Raw genomic sequence first — 24205 nt, 5'->3', positions numbered from 1 at the left:
GCCATGGTCTTGAACCGGAAAAGGGTAGAGTGCCTTCTCCGGGTCAGGGGGGGTGTCCTGCCCCAAGTGGAGGAGTTTAAGTATCTCGGGATCTTGTTCACGAATGGGGGAAGAAGGGAGCGGGAGATCGACAGGCGGATTGGCGCAGCATCTGCTGTCAAGCGGGCGCTGTACCGGTCCGTCGTGGTGAAGAGAGAGCTGAGCCAAAAAGCGAAGCTCTCGATTTATCGGTCGATCTACGTTCCCACCCTCATCTATGGTCATGAGCTTTGGGTCATGACCGAAAGAACGAGATCGCGGATACAAGCGGCCGAAATAGGTTTTCTCCGTAGGGTGGCTGGGCTCTCCCTTAGAGATAGGGTGAGAAGCTCAGTCATCCGGGAGGGACTCAGAGTAGAGCCGCTGCTCCTTCACATCGAGAGGAGCCAGTTGAGGTGGCTTGGGCATCTGGTCAGGATGCCTCCTGGACGCCTCCCTGGTGAGGTGTTCTGGGCACGTCCCACCGGGAGGAGGCCCCGGGGAAGACCCAGGACACGCTGGAGGGACTATGTCTCTCGGCTGGCCTGGGAACGCCTCGGGATTCCCCCGGAGGAGCTGGAAGAAGTGGCTGGGGAGAGGGAAGTCTGGGCCTCCCTTCTGAAGCTGCTACCCCCGCGACCCGACCTCGGATAAGCGGAAGAAGATGGATGGATGGATGGACTATATCTGTGTAGAGTGTTATTAGCTCTTTTTTTAAAATGACAAAATCACAAAGTCTAAACACAATTTAATTAAATGCGACTTTATATTCCTTTTATGGCTGGTTAGTGGAGTAAATATCCCCTACCGACAGTTACTTGGCCATTTTTTTTTTTTTTTAATGGTGGTGGGAGCAGAGCCATTACTGTCACATCAGGCAGTAATGTACACCATCTCCAAAGGGTGAAAGGTCACTCAATCAACCGCAGAGCACATTGATAGGAGATAAACACAAGTGACAACAGACACTGCAAGACGGTACTACTGTCCTCCACTCAGCCACCCATGGCTAATAACTGCCAGATAATGCATGTAATAAAAAACAGAGAGCATGTTGCGGTCCCACGGGTCCCATCTATCTTCTGCAGAGCTAATCAGCAATGGAAATGAAAGGCACAGCAAAAAAAGTCAATAACTGGTTCATTACGTACACATATGTAGAAGAAAGCAGAGCTACGTCTTGAGGGTATAGACGTAGGGTATAGATGCACATACCTCAACAGACACACACGCACACACACCCCGTGCTTGTAAAGAATCCCCCAGGTGATGGGTGGGGGTGGCCCAGTCCGTGGGACCGCCAACACAGCATGAGTCATGCATCGCAATCAATCTCCTTCTGTGCAGAGAACAGGGAACTGGGGGACGGAAATGCAACTCCGACCAGGATCCGCACGACAGTCTGCAGACACGACTGAATGGGAGGGTTTCACTTTATGAGCAGCTTTCTCTGGGATCTCCGGCAAAAGATTTCGAAATTTGTTCTCAGAAAAGGGAGAAGAAGAAGAAAAAAAAGATTCATGCCAACTAGCACCTCCAGGGATAATGTGTCAATGTAGCAGAAAGAGATTATTTCATCCATGCAGACTCCATCGAGTGAGTCCAGGTAGTGAGCCGGGAGACTTTTTGAAGATTTTGAGGAGGGGTGGGGAGACTAGGTTTTGCCTCACTGCTTTCCCATCTTTCTAATGTACCCACATGCCCCTTAGACTGCTGCGCTCCAGCGAAGGGTGCTTGCTGTTCCCTGGCAGAGACAGCTAGAGTAAGATATACTGCCTGTGCAAGAAAAATAAAACAGGATTTGTGCCACTGTTTGTGGTGTTTTGTGAAAAAAAAGAGAAATGTATGAGAAGAAGAGAAAGAGTGAGATTTGAAAAGAACATTTCGAAACTAGAGAAAGAAATCACAGAAAAAGGCCAGGATTTGAGACCATCTGAGCAACCAACCGGGCCTTTGACTCTTACTTAAAAGTGATTTCGATGAAAAGAGGATAATGGAAGGTTAATAAGCATGAGACAAAATGAAAGTGAGCCATCGCACATGTAGGTGACGGCAAACAGAATGTGGATAAAATGGGGTATTAGTGCCTGTGAGAGAAGATGATGGAGAGAACGCTGTGAACAAAGAGAACAGATGCCAGCCTAGCAGTGGGAAACATAGGAACCACACCGTGAAATCTAGATCTCTTCCATTTCCTCTAAGTAATAAAACAATGGCACCGCGTCGCCTCATTTAACGGCTAATCGAGGGTGTGAGAACACTCCCCTCAGCTCCATACATCTCTCTCTTTCTCCCTCTCCCTTCTTGTGTTTCAGTCTCTAACCCTGTCATCGTCTCTCCTCCTTGACGTTTCTCGCCACGTTTCCCAATCTGCGGGGCCCGGCCGCCTGCTGCATAAATGCTTACCTGGGCAGCGGGTCAGAAGCGCAGCCCAGACCAGCTCCTGTCAGGGGGTATGGAAACTCCAATTATCTGCTTAACAATCATCCCTTTGCAATTATCTCCCCATCTGCGCATCAGTGTCGACAGGTGCGAGGGGACGGTCCCGCTCGCACACGTTCATTTGTCTGACAGAGGAACCGATGGAGGTGGATATGTGGAGCCAAACACACAACCTACATGCTAATTCCTTTGGAGCCTCTGTCTAAATTAACAACGGTCTTCACCAATTTCCAGCCGAGCTACTGGGAAATTAAAGCGTTCACTTCGGACCTGAGCAGAATTCCTGATCACTACAAAACCCTAAAAGCAATTTCAGACATCTTTTCTTTTTGTGAAAACATAAGTGAAGCTTATGAATAGGGGAAAATTGCTGCAGCAAATGATTTGTGATGACAATCAGCTAATCCAAAAAGTTCTCTGAATGAAGGACAGAAATTAGCGTAAAAGGGTTCCTAATCCACAATGTGGCCCAAAAATGTTATCTTGTTCGATAAACAGTTGAAACAAAATGAAGCAAGAAACAAGTTATTGTAGCTACAGTGTCTTGTTAAAATGCACATTTTGTCGTGTTGAATATGTAAAAATAAAAAAAAAAGCAGTTTATTGCGACTGTATGTGGTAGTGCATAGCTCCGAATTAAAAGAAAAAGGACACACTGTACATATGAGGCTCACACAGGAATCAAACCCTGTAACCACTAATTAATTAAAATCCAGAACAAAGAAGTAATTTAAGTAGAGGAACATGCCAGGTTAAAGTTGTGGAGTAATTTAAACCATGGTTAGCTTCAAAACAACTCCCAAACTTTGAACATCTGACAGAACAATGTGCAGTCCATCATCCAAAAATGAAAATAATAAAGAACAAGCCTAAACCTACCAAGATATTGTCCCTAAACTGGGAATGGTGAGTATTAATCACAGAAGCTGGCAAGAGGCTGATGCTGGGCTACAGTGATCCAAGACTCAACTGGAAGAACCTGTCACCAGGATATTGTCATGAAGTGCGGGTGTGAGGTGGTGAGGCAGAGGCAGCGGACCCAGGTACGATGAATACGGTGATTTTAATGAAGAAAACCAGTCAAAACAACGAACAGCAGGCACATGGAAACACTGACGACAAAGAAGCTAACATTGACGACGAACTGACTAGACATAGACAAGGACCCGACGACGAACAAAGAACACAGGTGGAGTTAAATACACGGGAGGGTAATGACAGAAACGAGACACACCTGGGAACAATCAAGGGGAGGACAGGACAACGAAGAGACTTAAGGACACAGAAAACTCTAAATAAACACAGAAAAACACAGATCATGACAGATATACTAGCAGACATCAAATATGTCCTCCGTGGAAGATTGGCAGTCAAAAAGATATTGTTAAAAGAAATCAAAAAGAAGTCATGTTTAAAGCTAGTCACATAGGAGGAAATTCAAATTGCTTGGAACCTTTGCTCCCACAGATGCTCTCCTGACTGAGCTAATGCAGATTTGCAAACCGGCAGAATTTCTTAATTTGCAAAGGATATAAAGACATACCGCCTAAGACTGGCAACTGTAATGGCTGAGAAATGTGACTCTAAAATTGACTGACGAAGATGAATGGAATTAATCACCACATTTATCAGGTTTTTTCTAGTGAAAACAAATGGGAAAACCAATTATATTCTTACCTTCTACTTCCTTGTAATGCACTATTACAATAATCCCATAAACATACATTGACTATTGGTAGTTATGTGACAAAATGTGAAAAGAAGTTGAAAGGATATCAATTTTTGCAATGCACAGTATCTCTGAGAGATGAGTACAAACACTGAATTAATTCCTCCTGCATTGGGGTTCATTTTCTATTTTTTTTAAAGACAGAAACACACAGGCAATATTTAAGGAATAAATTAACAAGTACATTCGAGGCAACATCTAGGTAATATCTAAGGGTGCTACAATAACACAGCCTCAATGCCATGACGAGGAGAGATGTGACACAAAGCTCCATTAGAGTCTGCGTTCCTCTGTGGATGGTGACTGGCAGTTCTCATTTACATAACTTCCTGTTTTTCTTTCCAGAAAAATGAGACGGGTATGAAATAGTGACTCAAATATTGCCAACTCTTATTGCATTGTTAACCTGCCATCGCAATCAAGTCACGTCAAAGTGCTGCTCGGCTTTTCTGGCATACTCATTTTAGATCATCAGTATTTTCCATTAAATTCCCATAAATCAAAACAAAGAAATATTAAGAGAAAAACCCTGGGAAATCAAAAATCTAATCTTAAATTTTTTTGTCTCTCACACAGTCTACGCGCAAGAAATCTGTGCCGTTTTGCTCCTTAATGGTTTTGTGAACTGCTATGTGTTGTGACTGAATATGCGCTGTCACACTGAACAGCAGTGAGGTACAGTTTGTCTCCAGGAAGCATGTTGGTGCAAAAAGCAGCAAGATTTGAAACAAGCTTCTTCTTTGATTAGAACAACAACAAAAAAAACCCTCAAAGAGGCTTGGTTGGGGATACAGCAGCGTTTCTTTGTGGGAAGGAGTGTGTCGCCTGGTGCAGAGACATTTCACACGACAATTCCAGTGATAACTTTCTTCGCTGCAGTGGTTCGAAGCACTTCAACATCACCTTTCATTATCAGCTCTGCTAGCTTGGAACCTCAGCTGCGGCAGCTCCTGTAAAATACCCGCAATGACAATGGCAAAAATGTGCAAATTGAGTCGAGCTGAGCCGAACCTTGTAGTAAAAACAGGGCAAATGGTGTCACAGGTGCTTAAGATACTGTTGTTAAAGTTAATGTGCCACATGCACAGTCAATAAAGAAACACAGTAGATTCCAGTACTGAATTACAATTGTCAAGATTGATGCTGTTTTGTGTAAATAGTTTGTCATAACCCTAAACTCAACTGCCTACACAGAAAACAATGTGTGGCTGGAAGGCTTGATTGAGTTGTAAATGTGCAATTTGGACAAGAAAAGTTGTCCAATGCCACCTTTTCTTTTTTTTTTTTTAAAAGTGCCTGTTTTTCAAACTGGGAAGCCATTGAAAGTAAGGAAACACAACAGGCACAAAGGTACCAAGCCTCATCTTTCTTTTTAGAAGCGGGGTGGACAGCTTTTAGGTGTTGATAAAGACAAAGATCAACATACAGAGAATTTCAACAATCTACACAAGTAACGTAGACTGAATTAACTACATTAGTGTTAATTAAATCACTTCAGTTTAACAAGACTTTACCATACAAGACAGCAAAATCAAGCAATGTTTTTTTTCAGGCCAGGTAAATTCATGCTTCTACCCGTTTGTGAATTTCTAAGACAATTCAGCAAGACCTGACTGGCTTGTCTTCCTTGGGTGTAATAAGAATTGGGTAAATCTATGCAACAGTTCAGTAGGGCCATTTCAAATAGTAATTTCAATGTTGAACATGTGAGCTGAGTTGTTAACAATACTGTTTTACTGATTCTGTTCTCTTTTATATCATTACAAGGTCCGTGCAAATCCGTAAGCATCAGCATCTCAGTTATATAAACCTATAGTAGATGTGGGTATCGAGTGGCTATTTGATATGCAAGTGTTATATCTGGCTCTACAAGGTAATCGAAATATTTTAATCCAGCCAAAAACAAAGTAAAAGGCAGAACAAACCAGTGAGACAACCCCAGAATGTGCTGACCTCTCTCCCATCAGAGTAGGCACAAGCTTACACACATGCATGCATCACTTGGGTGGTAAATTCAGGTTTCTCACATGTTTCCAGTGAAATAACCTCTAAAATAGCAATGTTGAGTACTATCAAGGGCACACAGTTTACTGCCCTTGCTAGTCCCCCTTGTAGTTAATCCATCTATTCATCCACTGCACCTTACTCTTTCAACGTCAAGGGTGGTGAGGTGAGGGGTCTATCAGTAGGCATGAGGGAGGGTACACCCTTACTATGTTACATCTTTTTTACAGGGTATGCTCCATTTCCATATATTCATACAACCTTCAATCCAGGTCACCCTTGACTTATGCTGATCTGAGATCAAATCGTGGAAATAATAGGTATTGTAAGTATGGCAGACAGCCCTTTCCCAGCGGTACTCCCTACCCTAACACATTCTGGTCAGCTCCAAGTCATTACAGCCATTTTCTTTCTCACACCTGCAGTTCACTGGATGGTTTCTATCTTTTTGGTCAGTTCTGAGAGGAAGTCCAAATCATCGCTCAGACTTGCCATTTGTGTTGACAGTCAGTTGTATCCTCGTACAGAAATGCGTGTTTAGAAACATTGCATAGGCTTGCGATTTGGCACAAACGAAAGTGGATTGGCTTCACACGACAATATCCAAAAGGACCGGTTACAGCTATCTCTGTTACGTGCAAAAATGGTTTTGTTTTCCTTCTGAGCTTAAAGTAAGTGTTGAGGGTCTAGTATCAAAGTAAGCCAGTCATTCAGTACCACGAGCATCTGCGCGAGCGTGCCGATGACAACAACAGCTTCATGCTGTCACCATCAGTGTAGTTGCACAATGTCACACTGTTTTATATGCTCGTAGGTTCTGCTGCTCATTAAAGTACACAGAAGCTCCCAAGATGTACTGGGTGACAAAAGAGAGACTCTGCTTCTGTCTTTGCGGCAAGAAAACATGACAGCTGCCATCGTCAGACGCAGCGAACTCCCCACCCTCCACCACCCACCCGGCCCGCAGCAACAGTCCCGGTCCTCGTCTTCGAACACGTTGTTGTTCTAATTGCCGGCCCCGCGTGTCTCGGCTTAGACCTCCACGTCTCAGCTGCCGTTACCTCCAGAGACAACAGATTTGTTTTAAATACTCGTATGAATACAGAGGAGTCGCGCGGGGGCTCAGAGAGACAACAAGGAGAACAAATCCAAACGGGAGTGGACACAGGCATCAGTAATGTGGGTGTGGGTGTGTGTGTGTGTGTATTTTTGTGTACGAAAACGAGATGTGTGATTAAGACAACAGATTCCCTGAAGCTTCAAGCGATGGTTGGCCTCTGGGGTTGCTTTTATGGGAGTGCTTCTTAGAAAAATGGAAAGAAGAAAAAACATCTCTCTCCTTTCCCACCTGGCTCATGTGCGCATCTCCTCTGCCGTTATTTTTCAAAGTAATACACACACACACACACACACGCACACGCACAGAAGACACAGAAACAATCTCCATCTCTCTGCCGCTACACACTCTATCACTGTGCAGCATGGGGAGCCGTTTTGGCTGATCTACATTGATTGCTGAGGGCCATTCCCTTTTCCTGGCTCCGTGTGGGAGGAGAAAAAAAAAAATCCAAGCTTTCTCATTCATCAAACCAACACCTGCCAGAGTCTAGCCCAAGAGAACTTCCTTTTTTTTCTGTCACGTTCTTTTCCCACTTTCTCTTTCCATCTACGACATTTTCTTTGTTATCTCCTTAACAAATAACAGTTGTGTCCCAAACAGCCAGGAGGGAGCGGTGATCTCCTATTTGTCAGCTGTTTCTTACACACAGAAACTCCTTTGAACATGTGTGCTTTGTAGAAACCAGTCGCCTCAACTTCAACTTGCTGGCAATGCAGCAAAATACAACACCGCAGAGATGCACTGACACCAGCCATGGGACCAAACATGGCAGCTTAGCCTCCAACCCTCCCCAGCCTCTTCGCTTAACGCTTTCCACCGTTAGCTGAGAATCTTCCTTCTGGGGATGTTGTTTTCCCCATGGTGGTGAAACAAAGTGAAGGGGGAAAAAATGGCTGCATAGACAGAAGCCGCTAAAAATAAATAATAATAGTAAAAAAAACCAAACCAAGAAAACAACAAAAATAAACTCAGGAGAACGAATTTTCTTCTCATATCCGACAGAAAGCTGTGCCTTATCATTGAAACGTTACGGTGTTTAACAGAGTCAGTTCGATTCTCTGTTTTCTAGATGGTTTTTATTACATATTTATGCTTATAAGTCCACGGAGTGATAGCTTTGGATGTGCTGCACTGAATAATACATTAAATGCATCTGCTCAAGCTCTGTCTCTTGTTAGCTATTGTGTGCGCGCACGCCAGTGTGCATCCGCAAAGTTCACAAAAAGGAGTCGCAGTAGCGTGCAAAAAGATCTCTGTTTGGGAGTGAAGACTGCTGATGAGGAAACCCTGTGTACACCCACACGTGTCAGAGGATTGCTCTTTCTCTAGAGTATGATTTTTATTTTTTCTGTTGCTTATCTATCACACGGAATTCAAACATCATTTCTTAGGCTCTCCTACTGGCGACATAATAAGAAAATGTAAGCTTGTGATCTTAACTCACAAGCGTTTGAAATGGCTCTACAATCCGATACTTTTTGGGTCAGGATTAAGAATTTCAGACATTTCAACAAGTAAAGATAGAAACAAATACATAACAGAAAGTTCGTTCAGTCCAGCAATTAAGTTAAAAATGTGAAACTCAGATAGACTCATTGATTCACACAAAGTGACATAATTAAACTTCTTTCTGTCAAGTTGAATGATCACCGAAAAATGAAAACTAAACTCTGATTTTTGGTAAATTTGAATATCACATTAGACGAATGCAACAATATTTTTTTAATAAAGAAATGTCAGCTTATTCAAAAGTGTCGCTAAATAATGTACAATGCACCCTTTTGCATGCATTACTCCATCGCCGCAGCGTGGAGCTCTGTTGAAAAGTGAAGCAAGTCGAGGATTCTTTAATAGTGGCTTTCAGTTCATCTGCATTGTTGGCTCTGGTGTGCCTTGTCTTCCTCCTGAAAATACTCTCTTTGAGCTAAAGCTCATTCCAGTTTGCTGACCAATCGAGCACAGAGGTACTACGGTCATTAACGCCGGTATTGCTACTACTATTGGCAGTGTGGGCAGTTGCGAAGTCCTGCAGGTGCTGGTGTTGATGTGGTCAAACATCAACATTTATACCTCTGTATTTTTCCAATCTTCCTCTTGACATCGGTCCAATCCTCTCTCTGGCTGTACAGCTTGTTTATAATTGCTCAACTTAACTAAAACAGGGGCCTTGTTTTACTGTTAGCCTTCCACTGCTCTTATGAAAGCCAGTGTAAAATAACATTTTTACGCTGCAGGTAAGATGACTGCTACTAGTTATCTCACAGAACCTCACTTCGAAACTACTAGGACCATCCACTTATTTGGTTAGGATCCAATTCAAAATAAAGGACAATTATTGCCTGTTTTCTGGATCTGTCATACAGTATTGGGTCTATTTCTGTTTCGACCAGGCATTGAAATTTATCTCCTTCAGTTGTAACAAAGAGAAAGCTCACCATCTACCAACGCTCGAGCTTGAACATAGAAAACAATCAATCTTTACCAGATTTTAAAACTACCTTTATCTAACTTCAAATGTAAAAACATGATCCACAAATTCCACCAGGAAATTATTTATCAAGCAAATATGACCCTCCCTCCAACCCCCCTAAAAAAACCAAAAGTACACCCCAAAAACCCTAGATATGTGCGAAACTATTCATTACCTAGAATATTGGGCTTCTTTCTTTTCAATTTTAATATAATGATGAAACATTTTGAGAAGGTTTTCTATAACACTAGAAAACCTAGTGCTTATGCTGCTAAGCTGGTAAAGGATTAATGCTGCAACATTTGCTGTAAAGGAAATATCTTCCTGCACATTAATTCCTCAATATTCCCCACTTTTATGCCAAGGTCTGCAACAACACTAATTGGTTTGCAGATACCCTGCAGCAGACATGATGCTCTCTTAACCTAGAATGTTGCAGAGGTTTAGTACAACGACCCTCCACCACTGATTTAGTGCTGTGAGGAACGTTCAAGCTTTGACATCATGGGTAACATACCCACCAGTCTTCCCAGTTTGCTTCCTGTTGCTTTGCTTTCCTTAAAGCTGTTTCATGCTTTAAGGAAAAAAATGGCTACAAGTCTACAAATTTCTCAATCACCCATTGACCCACAGACTAACATTAATGTAATTTGAGCTACAATAATGTTTGCAAATCATTCAATACAAACATTTACTGCTATTACTGTATGCTTTCATAACATAACTAACATTAGTCAGTTTTAGTCTGCCTTGCTTACGTATTGATGTAAGTAAGCTTACTTCAATAAATAAATCTTGCCTACTTATTACAGACTTAATAACTGCATACTTATTTAGTCATTTGTGTCTTAATACAAACAATTCGACACATTTTACTGGAATGCTATGTCATGGGTGATAGAGCAAGAAGTAACATAAAAAATAAAATATTACACATATGCCATGAGAAAAAATGTGGTATGAAAACTTTTTACAAATTAAATTCTGAAAATTGTAGTATTTATTTGTAGTCAACCAATCAAAATCAACACTCTTTAGAACCACCTCGCTCTGTTCCTACAACTTCCAAGGTTTTTGGGAATTTCTCTCTCTCTCTCTCTTTCTCTGCCAATCCTCTTTGCAAAGCGGCTCAAGTTCGTACTGGATGAACATTATCTCTGAACATGTATATTCAAAAGTCTTCCCACAGATTCTTAATTGGATTTAGGTCAAGACTAAAGGGCTTTTGGGTTGTTTTGGGTTCATAGTTTTCATCTTTTTTTTAATCACTGTTTTGCCTTAGTTATTTTTATTTTTTTTCAATCAACCTTTCTAATGTTTTACTTCAGTCTGTATAGTTAGTTTTTCTCAGATTTGTTTCCCCTGATCAAATCTCGCCTTATTTTTATGTTATTTTGTTCCAAGATTCTCTTGTATTTAGCTGCGTCCAATCCACCAAGCTCCATCATCTCTACTGAGGAAAAGCATCCCCTCAGCATTATGCTGCCACCACTATGTTTCACCGAGTACAGGCGTATTAGTTTTCCTCCTCTCCGCTTCTCTGATTAAAGCACTCTTTAGTTGGCAAGTGCTGGCTTAATACAGGCGCGTGGCGTATCTGCCAGATATTTATTTGTTAAAAATACAGAAGATAAAGTATCCTTACCTTTCCACCTCACACACTTCTGCATTACTTATTTGTCACCCAAAATCGCAATAAAATATATTGAAATTAGCGGCTACAACACGAGACACAGAAAAGTTGAAGCGGGTTGACTGCTTTTGTGCACTAGCAATGCTCATCCTATCATCAGGTTGTGTCCTTTACACATGCTCAAAAGACAGCTGACCCCATCGCCACCCTCATCCGTGCTCTATGGATTGGCTGGGAAAGCTTCCATCCAGAGCTCAGTTCATTGATTAAGCCTGCCTCATAGATCTTCACTGAGTCCTCTTTAACTGACCCTCACAGACCCGAACGAAACACTGCATCCCTGCGACACCGCAAATATTTTTTTGTTTTGTCATGAGCACTAATTAGTTCTAATATGCGGTTTATCAACAAGCCGTAAGCAGAATTAAATACCAAATTTTTTTTTGAGGGAGGGGTGGGGGGTTGCAAAGCTAAGCATACATTTCGTAAAAAAGGGGGAAAAAAATGAAAATGATCCTGCAACTTGACACCTTACAGTACATCTTGTTGCTAAGCGCGATTCTCAGTAGATTGGCCAAAAATAACCAAAGCTCAGCCTAAGTCTCACTGCGCGAAGGACATCAAAGAGAAAAGTAGATCATATAAGAGTAAGCCTGCAGGGGCTTTGACATGAAGCTGGTGAATCAGTGACGTCCACGTTCTAAACCAAGTCAAAAGCAGATTATGGTAATGTGGGGATCCAGCTGAGGGAGAGCAGTGACTAATATGCTACATTTACAAACAACGCTTCCAGCGAGCACTTCCACTGACGGTGCCAAAACAAAGCCCCATATAGAGAAGAAGCCAGGGAACACAAACCAGTCATTGTCATTTTTGTCTTATCAAATTATATTTATGTCTTGTTATTGTCCTTTCTATAAACTCTGCTCTACATAAATCTTACCTCCCACTTCCCCCGTGCTAATACAAACACACACAGGAAAACCATAAGGGTTGAATTTCCAGCCCACTCAGCTTCCCTTAGCCTTTTTGCAGGTGTCAGTGATCATGTATTTGAATATATGAGTGGGGGGGTGGGCGTGTGTGTGTGTGTGTGTGTGTAAGCAGGGTGCTTCCGAGGAAGCGGCTGGTCATAAGTGGCAGCTGATGATCCGGAACTCCATTCATCCCTACTGCACAAGGGTCCATTCACCCCCTGCCGCTTTTCACCCCAGTGGTGCAACTCCCCAGTCTCCCCACCCCCCGACCTCTGGGCTGCTTCCCAGAATTAAAAGCTTACAGAGGTAAACTGTCACTCACTCAAAAAAAAGCTTCCCACACAAGATGGGAACGCAGATGCAGAAACACATCCACTCCTCCGCACAGGCATGCTAAATAGAAGTCCAGGAATAGACAGATTTCTTTTTGTCCCCCCTCCTCGTCTGACTCATTATAAGCAAGCCCCAGAGCCATTTTGTTTCTTTTTTTTTGTTGTTGTTGTTGTTGATGATTTTTTTTCTTTTTCCCATAACCGTCTCCCTATCCTCTGCAGCCTTTTAGAACGAGTGACACGCAGCAGGACGAGGTGTCATTTTCATTTTTGTCATCCCTCTTTGCTTTTTGAATGCCGCTGACAAGCTTATACCAAAACCCACCATGGACCGGGGGTTCAGGGGGAAGCGTCTGACAAGAAATGAGAGGGGTGGGGGGAGAAGATGCCAAATCTGTCCACGGAAGAGACAGAGAGGGGCCAACTTGAGAGAACATGATGGAGAATCTGTAGCTGTCCTTGAGGGCTGAATCTAACAGGTATTAGATGTGATCCTTTTTCACACAACCCCTTTCGGACAGCTTCGAATCCCCAATTAGATCAGAATATCATCCACACTTTATCATCCTGCACCTTAGCCATGTGAATTATACTTTCACAGTCTGCTGTCTCATCAACAAAGACACGAACGCACCACAGCATGACCACTGCCACCACCTGTCGTGAAATTCCCACAATCATTCACCAGCAGCATTTCCCCTTGAACTCTCGTCTGTGTACAGAACTGCCTCATTGAGGAAGGAGTCTTCGCATCTTGGTTCAGCCGCACGTCTGGCATATAAAAGGCCGAAGGTTGGCATGGAGTGGTCAGTGAGGCATCATCCAGAGAAGATGGAGAGTTAAATTTTCCACAAGCGGATCCTTAGACAACAAGGTTCGTAGGGAATTTAGTCTCTTCTTTTTCTGTGCAGCAGTCAAGCATTAAAGCTTGATCTTTCTTTAAACGGTAGAAATCCCTAATCTGCAAAAAGGCAGAGGTGACTATCAATAATTCACATTATGTGCTGATGCCTCCATCTAAACTTTGTGGCCAATTTCTTTGTAAGCTTTTGTTTTATCGATTACCAATTTCTCTCAAAGAACTACAATGTAAGGAGGATATAAGAACCAGATTCAAATATCTTTACAAGTTCTCCAGCTATAGTTGGTCTTAAATTATGTCACTGGGAGTACATGCAGTAATAAGTCCTGTCTTTGAGAAAGAAAGTGCTTGACATTTAAAGCTCCATTTTTCATCCTGTTAGTGATTAACAAAGTAAGGTAAGGTAATTTTATTTATATAGCGCATTGTCAGCAACAAGGCGATTCAAAGTGCTTCACATCAATTAGAAGGAAATGCAAACAAAACAATAAGCCAAAGGAAAGAGCAAAAAGAGAGAAAAACAACAAAAAAGTAGATGTAAAACTAAATGTTGGTTCTCCATGTTTGATTCTATGAATGAGATGGTACTAAATGTTGATGTAAAGTAAATAAACTAAATGTTTAAGCTAAAGTAGGTATTATTAAATCAGCTGTCTCCATGTGCATGTCCTTTCCCTCGCTGACATTTCTGATCCACATTTCAAAATCCAGCCCAATAGGCATAAAGGGTGCAACTTTGCTGTAACACAAGTCAGCCTTCCTGTTATCTGCAAAATCCATCTGTAGCTTAGCAAAAATAACCAAAAACATGTCTGAAGATGTCTTAGAAAACAAAATTCCTTTTAAATAGTTTCCCCCATCTCTGTGTTTCCTCTGACTTTGTCTCAAGTCTCTCACTGATACTGAAAACTGTTAACTTTGACTATTCCCCCTCATCTCCTTCAATAACTTCCACACCTAGAATGCTCTTGGCAGCGCAACCTGGTAATGCTCAGGTATGACGCGTTCTCTGAACAGTGTGTCGATGTTCCCATCTGAGTATGGTCAGGGCCAATCAAGCCGAAAATTGGTCTACTCCACACACCCGACGATTTCTTCCTGTATCTCTGATAGTAGCAATGCTGCTTTCTCTCCATACCACTTCAAAGGAAAAAAAAAACCTGAGAAAAACTGCTGAAGGTGTGCCACCTTAAAAGAAATGGTGTAAGAAATTTCAAATGCCTGGATTTTGGGTGGCTTTCTTTTGTTTTTTTCTTTATTATCCTCAGTTACATCTACGTAAGTGGAAATAGGTTAAAGACTCGCTCTATAAATCCCAGAGAGATTTCAAATTGGAAGTGTGGTACGCGAGAGTAGCAAGGGAATGTCTGTCAACGAGGCAGTATCACACACCGAGTGCAGACACACACGCAGACTCACTTGTCAGAGCGTATCTCCCGGAAGTGGAGAGTGCGACTTCACAAAAATGTGACTGAGTCAAAGACGGGAAGAGAAAAACATGGCAGAAAAATAGGTACGTGACAGCGAATGACTGACAGCGAAGAGCAAGCTAATTACATACGGCACAAACATTTAAAACAACAAAAAGAAATATCACAGTATGATCCTTCTGGATCGTAGTGTGTTGGATATAACATCTTTATTACTTTTCTGGTTATTTTTAGATAAGCAACAAAATGAAAAGATTATGTTAGGTGGTTAATTAATCAGGCCGTTTACTCCAGTGGCGAGTCAGTGGTGTGCTGATTAACAGACATGCTGCTCATAGATTTCCAAATGTAATTTAGAGAAAAGGTTGCCAAAATAAGACTAATGGGATTGTTTAATTTTCACACCATGACTCTGTAGAAATATTTCAGGAAAGCTAGAATCGCTGCTCTTTCAAGTGAGGGAAGACATTAGTAGCTGTTATTCATCCACCTGAAAGAGTGTGCAGCAAGAGGAAGGTTGAAGGGCAACGTTGCATCTCTCTATGTCTCACACAGCCACATAAAATGCTGGTCATTCTAACACTTTCTCTGGCTCCTCATATCTACAGCAATGGTACAACAAAATGTTTTTGTAGTTTTAAAAGTGCAAGTTTTTACACGTATGTTTACTGTAAAGCCTTAAGATGTGCACCAAATCTTATGAATACAGATAAGGGGCAAGAGTTAAAAAAAAGGAAACCGTTTTTTTTTTTTTGGAGAGCTTAGACTTGGAGCTATTGTTAGACTGGCATAATGACACACATCATCACCCAGAGGAGAAAAACATCCCCACTGATTCCAGAGTTTCAGAACAAACGTGCTGCAGCGAAGTCTCTACTTCCAGGCATTAGACGACGTACTGCTGCTCATTTGAAATGCCGTCACATGGGTTCATTAAAGGTGGCCTCTCATCGGTCTGGCTTTTCAGGTCAAAACGATCAGAAGTGAGTTACAAAAATGCTAATATACTGATCTTGATTAAATCAGCTGTCTCCGTGTGCATGTCCTTTCCCTCTCTGACATGAATGTAAATGCCGAATCGGTATAGCATCCCTTCTTCATGCATGTCATACAAGATCCCTGAGTTGCATTATGTTTCTTTGTTTTATTTCGCACCAAAATGTGGAATAATAAAGAAAAGAATTGAATTGAACTGATCAACCTTTTTCAGGTTGAAATTCTGACTTTTTTAAAGAATTTACTTTTTTTAAAGAAGAGAAGAAAATGCTATGAGTTATTTAGTAGTGATATCACCTTAAGTCCAACAGAGAGATTAAGAGATTATTCTCAATTCTGCATCAAATATTTCTTTATTAGTTATTAGCGGAACTTTCTAATCACAGTATTTGAACTTCTGTGCCGTATGCATATAACTTTAGAAATATTCTAGTTTGAAAAAGTAAAAAAAAAAATAATAATAATAATAATCATGATAATTGTGTTTCGTAAGTCACTTTAAATTACGTATATGCAGATAGCACAATCTACTGATAGTACTACATGTTTGTGTTTTTAGAGAAAATCTGTTGTAGCTTTTTAAAATTCAGAAGTTAACAAGTGTGAGTCAGAGAATCTATTTGTGGATGATACTGATATATTAGTCATGCATTTGTAAACGTGATTTTGTGAAAATTAGGGTGCTCTTGGAGCCCCCTACTGGTGTGGCGGCACACAGCAGTTTACTTATGCCGTGGACCTCTTTAGGTTAGAGACATGAAGCCACCAGGTAAAATGTAATTGTTTGCAAGGTATTTAAAATTTCTAATGTAATCTATTATGGAGTTGTATTTAGCAGTCATAAATGCATTAAAAATATGCTGCCTTTACAGTTATTTAAGGTTTTTATGTGCTGATTTTCTGATGTATTGATATTTGTTAAACTCAAAATATTGAAAAAACAGTCTACTTGCTTTTGGTTGATGTGTTTTTCTAGACAGCAAATTTAGACTTGATCCATTTTATGAACAGAAAAAAAAATCCGTCAGTATTTGAGGTACTGTTCGACAATTACATGGAATCAGCTTAAAACTTGGCAAATTCGGATTTCCAATTGAGGTATTTCTGAAAATAAATAAATAAAACGAAATGCTTGTAGCTGTAAAAAAAAAAAAAAAAGACGACTTTGCATGTCAGAAGTATTCCTCCACCGACGCGCTCTAGCTTTTAAATCCCCCTAAGCGCAAATGGGGCTGGAATCATGCAGTGGGAAAATAAGTCCCACGCAACAGTTACTGAGATAACGGACCGACAGTCGCTTTGCAGCACGTCTGCAACATGAGTGATCACAGCACGTCTCCATCTCTATGGACTTCCAGATGCTGCAACGCTATCGGAAGGAGAGCAATTAGTGGGGGACTTGCACCAGTTTCTGCTGATCGATTACTTACAGGCATATGTCATGGAGAAGCTATTTCCCATTATGACCATATCCACATGCGACACCAGTTTGGGGATGTCCTGGTGGTGAGAGAGGGCGAACCGGAACACCTCATATTCGTGCGAAACGTTGGGGAACAATCCTCCTGTTGAGCAGCAAACAACCAGGAGTTCATGGTTCAAATTCAGAGACAGAGGCAAGTCAGGTTAGAAACACAAGAAGCGACACACAAAGTTGTCCCTTTCTTTTTCTTTTCTATCAAAAGGTGTAAGCCATCCTCACCTATGTTGATGTTACTTGGGAAACTTGAGCCCGAACCCAGGCATATCCCCAGTAAACTGGTGTAGAGCAAGGTGAAGCTTCGCTGCATATTTCCTTTTGCATTGGCGAAGGGGAAAAAAGCCGAAATCCACGCATAGGTTTGTCCGTGTTTGTGTCCCTCCGCTTCTAATTCTTCTTCTTCTTCCTCTTCTTCCAGCAGCCTCCGGTCACAGGAGCGATCGCGCTGACGAGCAATTCAGCAGCGACACAATGAGCGCAATGGCGAGGAGACGAGAGAAGAGGAGCGGAGAGGAGAGGAGGCACCTTTCTCTCTCCCTGCTGATGCTCTCCTGTCCTTGGTTGCTGCCGCGCACGAAACGGAGGATGACTTCGGCGAGAGATACCCTGAAAAAGAACGAAAGAAGGAAAGAAAGAAAGGAAGAAAATAAAATCCCGTTTAAGGGGAAAAAAACTCTTGATTCTCCAAAGCCATTTGGCAATTTCCCCTCCTGTCAAATTAAGCAGGTCAATTGTTGCGCGCTGCAAAGAAGGAAAGAAAGAAAGAAAATCTCTCGCGTACGTATGGAAACAAGTACAACAGACATTAAGCTCCTTAAAGGATGTGAAAGATCGAGTCCGGAAAAGAAAAGAAAAAAAGGCTGCTTCACACAGGAAACAAAAGGCACAATATCTCACCCGATTCTCACTTTCAGAGAAGGAAAATTGACGTTTTCTTACTCATTACATGTCTAATGACCTGCGTGATGAGTATTTTTTTGCAGTGTGCATCCTCGAAGTGCACGCGAGGTCCCCGAGGGTCGCACGGCTCTTCGTGCAGACTCAGATCCGTTCGTTTCACCGTACTGTAAAAAGTTTGGCAGATGGACAGAATATGTCACCTCTCCTGCAGACTGATTTTTGTTTTATTCGGGGTGGGATTATGTTGTTTTAGTAAATATGCATAAAACAAACAAACAACATGAGCTAAAGAAATTTGTTGTGATTATTAGTTTCAAAATGACGTTTCAGGGTCATTGACTGTTCTGAAGTTGATAGTTGACTGTGTTACAACTTGTTGGTGTACATTTATAGTTATTAAATGTAATGCAGTTGCTTTTCCCCTAACCCTGATCTCAGCAGAATATCACCGAGAAGCTAATTTAATGTAAAAATAAAAATAAAGTGAGACTTCTGTAGATTCCTAATGTACAAAATTACAAGATATCCTGAATATATTTTTGTTGTGACTTCTGACACACACACTCCACACATCTCTCACTTTGTGAATTCCCAAACTCTTCACTGGGCCTTGGTTCATATTCCTCTCAAGGTTGCAGTGATTTCTGCTGGTTGTGCACTTTTTTCCATCACATCTTTTCTCCCACTCAACTTCCCATTAATCTGCTTGAAACGTGCACAAGAAATGCCAGCTTTCTTCTTGAGATGAGGAGCTAGATTCTCTTATCAAGGCCACAATTGCTGGTGGAGGTGGGATCCCACACATCCACAAGTCTCTAATTGGAAAGAAGGGCCAGCAGAAGACTATAACCTGAGGTGCTCTGGATGGTGTGATGTCTCAGGATTGAAGTCTGCATCTGAAGTGGTTAAATGTCTTGGATCCAGACATGTTTAGAAATGTTTATGGTTAATCTTGCATTTATTCACCTGGGTTTTTATTACCTTTTTTTCTGTCTCAAGTGGCTTCAAAGAAGCTTTTTTTTCCCTTCTTTTCCTGGTGCTGCAGCTTGTTATCCATGCTGTGTGGCATTCCCATGTTTAAAGTGGTGTTTTAATAAAGCCCTTGTTGGGCATTTGTTCTGTTTGCAAGGTCATTGCGAAGTCCTCCCACGCAATGACCTTGAGTTTTTTTCTTTCTCATGGAGGGTCTCAGTGACCGTCAGCTGAGCAGTCATCAAGTCAGCAGTGATTGTGTATTTCATAACATTTCAGTATTACAACCTTCTTTTCTAAAGTGGTCTTATGTAATATTCTCGTTTGCAGCGAAAATACATTTTTGTTCCTCATTGACTTTTATGACATTGACAGTGATTTTCAATCTTCCCGAGATGCACATAATGTCTCCACATGTGTCATCATCACTCATAAATAAGGGAAAACATACGCTCACTGCCTATTTTGGTGCGCACACCTGTACACTTGCTCGTCAACTCCATTGAGCCAACCACATGCCAGAAACTCTGAATTTTGAGAAGTTGGCTTCTTGACAATGTACTCCAGTGGTCTCCACAATCACCAGAACTCAATCCAAAACAGCATGTTTGGGATGAACTTGATTATTTTCGCTGTGCAGCCGAAAAATATGTTAGCAAAATTCTGACTTCTTGTTGAATCTACTCAGTTCAGAACAGAGCCGGCCCAAGCCTTCATGGGTCCCTAAGCGAAATTTGGTTTTGGGGCCCTCTAGTTCTGGTAATAATGTGGACTGGCTTCAATCAGCAGTCTGATCATAAGATAATTCACACACCAGCTATACACTTATTGCATCTCTGGCAGTGCTGTTTACATTATATAGATGTATAATAGGATACATTTGTTGGCCAACTGATTTATCGACCAGTTGATTTCTAGGTTGATACTTACATGTGAAGTTGATCTTATCCCCTAATCTTATCTTTGGCAGCAAAGGTTTATAAATCAGTCTCTGTCCTCTTCTGCTCCACAGTGAGAGGTTTGACTGACTGACCAGCCCAACAGGTCAGTCATTCCACTGTTGCCAACTTTCTTGCTATAAATATATTTATATATATATATATACATATAATTTGCTTACATACATATAATTTGCTTGCTACCTTAATATTTGTTGGTTAAGTGTTGGACATGTTTCTTTTTAAAAACTAAAAAGTACTTTGATGTTAACATTTACAGAGTAGAAAACTAAATCATGTGCAAATGAATGCTGTTATTGGAATGATTTGTTTAAATAAATTGTCCTGGCTTACTGTAAAAACCCACATTTTAAGAATATGAAATGGAATTCTTTGCTTCCTGTGCTCCCACTCATGCAGCGCAGGACTGGCCAGCCGCTGATAAGATGAGTTATGATTGAGACTGGCAGCTGGTGCCCATGGTTCCCTGGAAAAGAGCTACGATCCCACGTTTGCAGACTGAATTAACCAACACAGCTCATATTCGCATGAGGCTGATTGATAACGCCACTGTTCTGTGATTCTGTAGCACATGTTTGCAAAGGTAAAGAGGTAAATCTTGCCCCTGGCGCAGTTGGGAACAGCATCTATCACACCATGTAAGAGTACTTTGTTAAATTAAAATCAGTTTCCTCCCCTCATTGTTTCCATAGCGCAAGCAGAGAGTAACACATTTCTCCCAGAAAATGAAATTTGGAAGATTAGAAGCTTATGCCAAATTAGATTTGCAGTGTTTCCAATTGAAAAGAAACGTTACAACTTTGACTGATTACCTCTGGCAAGCAAGTTGGAGGTTATCTAATTTATGAGTGATGGATGTTCTATAGATACTGTCGGAATGGTCCATTTTTCTTGCTTTTGTTCAAAATGATGAAGGGTTACTTTCATTATTTCTTTTTCTTTAGTCTTTTGCCATTTCATTCTTTGAGCTCAAAAAGACATTTGATTTTCCGTTCTGTTTGATTGCGTGTCAGGTTGCCTGTAGTTACAGTATGCAGAGCCTCGCTAAAGTATTCATCCGTCAATCCATCCGTTGTCTATGCTAGCTGATCTAATTATTGTACTATTAGAAGCATAAAAGTGATCAACAGTAAAACTCAGGAGATTGGAAATGCACATTTTATTCCCAAAGATGTCTGTGTCATAGATCATAATGTAAGAGACCGTCTTTGGGTTTTTAATAGAAGTTCATGTGACGGCCGTAATGAGGGCAATCCGTCAAAATCTGCTCGCTTCACTCCTGTTTGAGTGGATGAAAAGAAAAAAAAAGAAAAGCTCCTCTGAATATAACTGCCTTAAATGAGATACGCACAATTTATTAGTATCTCTAAGTGGAAACAAAACCAGCAAAATTCCCTAAACTGTGGTAAATTTTGTCGAGAAATAATAAAGACGAAAACAGAATTACGTTGAGCAAATAAGTAGAGTGCTTTGAAAAAGCATTTATACTCCATGATTTCAGGAGCTTTCAGGAGCTTTTTTTAATACTCCAGCTTTCAGGTCAAAGACAAAGTTGTGAAGTCTAAGGCAGGGTTAGATTATGAAATATTGATGAAGCATGGTGGTACAACAATGCTTTTTTTTTTTTTAAAGCAATGACAGGAAAATTGATAGAGTTAAAAACAGAGCAAGAGTTAAGACTCGCTTGGTGGTTCACCTTCCAGCAACCCTAAAAAATGCAGCCAGAGATTCAATGGTTTAGATCAAACCATAGTAAGTTAGAGTGGCCCAGTCAAAGCCCAGAAAAAACAAAATCTGGAAAGGTTGCAGCAAAGATTGCAAAGTAAGATTCACATATGCTCCCTATCCAATCTAACAAAACATGGGCAATTTTAGTAAGAGGAATCAGCAGAAATGTCTCTCACTAGATGTGCAAAGCTTGTAGAAATATATATCTAAAAGACTTCCAGCTGTTATTAGAGCAAAATGTGGTCCTGGATGAATACAAATGCAAGGCATACTTCTCTGATTTTTCTAATAAAACTTTTAGAAAACTACATATTTTCTTCTCTTACAAAAATTATGAGTGGCTTTGTTTTGGAAATTCCCAGTAAAATACATTCAAAAGTGTTTTTGCAACTGTGACAATATGCACAAAGCTTTCAGGGGCGATGAATAATTTTATAAGACAGTGCAAAGCTGGGGGAAAAAAAATCCAATCAAAGAGGCAACGCTGAAACACTTAATTGTAACAGGGCAAAGGAAAAACTTAAAGCACTGTCGAAGTATGACATCTATACTCCAAGACACAGAGAGGACTGGGAGACAGGAACGCAAGGAACAACACAGTAGCAACAATCAAACATCTCTGAAAGGGAACGCATTAAAGCAGGCTCAGTATATATCCAATGAAAAAAAAAAGCATTTTGCAGCAAAAGAAAAACTAACTGAACAGTCCTGGGAGGAAATAAAATTGGAAGTAGAGGAAGGCAAACCTAGAAACTGAATACAGAACAAAACAAGAGTAAACTGCAAAGCAATTAAGGGTATAAAACTTAAAAAGAAAACATTCATTTGAACATAGAAATCTAGAAAACAGCAGGAATGGTCTAACCAATGTTTAAAACACTACAGGGCCACACAGTATAACCCCAAAGCTAGGTTTCCTCCCCTAACAGAGCCCTATGGCCTCTTCGTTATTTATTCTACAAGCTCATTCTACTTACACTACTCACCTTGACATGATAACTCTGTCATATGTTAAAAGTACTGAAATTACTCTTTTCTTTTGTTTCTATAGAAGTAGAATGTTTACCAACAAAAACAGAAATATCTGCAGAACATGCAAGCAAAACTCCAGATGTCAAGAGCTACAGTCTCCAGAGTGAGACTGGGTTTGAATTTTGATGTCAAATCTGCTAAGAATGAGATGCGGAGAAGCAAATTAAACTCCAACTAACATAGACATGTTGTAAAGTATAATTCACTGATTTGCAACGATCTCTGGGGCTACTGCCATGCTTGCGATTGGCTAGATAAGATTGTAGGCTTATCTGAAAACTGAACATATGCAGATCTGCCAACAATGTTTGCAGCTTATTTTTGGTTTTGTTGAGATACTTGAAATATGCCTCTGTGGCTGTTGTCGAACATATTATTCGTCTTTGCCCAACTTGCATCCGTAAAGGCAAGTTTTCAGCACCCTGTCTGGCTGTTAAGAGTCAGGAAGCTTTTAAATGATTATTAAATACTAAAAATCTGTCCATTTTCAGATTGATCGGCCTTGAGAAGTGGCCAGGTGATTTGATTTAAAAGTCAATTTTTTTTTTCCACCCAGTGGATATACTATATGTTGCATTATACGATCACAGACATAAATATTCTTCAGTGGGGATGCTGTTACTGAGGAAGCAACACTTAGTTAGCTTTTTTTTAAAATTAATATGTCAAACACTTAGAAGCACTAAGGAAGCAAATGTTAAACAGCGTCTACAGTTCCCATTATTGCTTGATTTACTGCCTCATTTATAGAATAATGTGCCTTGAATAGGAATTTGTTCTTCAATATCTTCTTCTGTTGGTTTTGTTTTTTACGAAAGTGATAAAATCCTCCTCTCTCTCCCATGTATTCTCTGCCCTCGGCGGAGTAGCTACATACAGCAGTGCAGCCATGTAAAGCGAAGAATGTATTAGCACCTCAGCAGTGTATTTAAAAACCACAACAGACCAGGCAAAAAAAAAAAAAATGTACCCATCACTCATATTACAACAATTCTTAAGATCTTGACGTTATTTTTGTTGTTTTAAGTCAGAGGAGGGGTTTTAGTGGACTAAACCATGTAAAAATAACTCACGATCGCTATCTGTAATAAAGCGGTAATCTATTGGAGAGTGACCTGTTT

At 40.8% G+C, this 24205-nt stretch overlaps 1 protein-coding gene across 1 annotated transcript in view; it reads right to left on the bottom strand.

Moving 5' to 3' along the window:
* gria1a (glutamate receptor, ionotropic, AMPA 1a) overlaps positions 1–18826 on the bottom strand; it is a 91316-nt gene extending 72490 nt beyond the window's left edge. The window contains 2 exon segments of the mRNA XM_028008817.1: positions 17444–17578; positions 17716–18826. Of these exon segments, the coding sequence (XP_027864618.1) occupies positions 17444–17578; positions 17716–17803 (223 nt within the window). The 5' untranslated portion in view covers positions 17804–18826.
* Positions 18827–24205: the final 5379 nt, after the last annotated feature.

The sequence above is a fragment of the Xiphophorus couchianus genome, chromosome 23 (genome assembly GCF_001444195.1).
Source record: "Xiphophorus couchianus chromosome 23, X_couchianus-1.0, whole genome shotgun sequence".
Lineage (NCBI taxonomy): Eukaryota > Metazoa > Chordata > Actinopteri > Cyprinodontiformes > Poeciliidae > Xiphophorus > Xiphophorus couchianus.
Note: the sequence above shows the minus strand (reverse complement) of the source record. Positions and strands in the feature narration are given on the sequence as shown.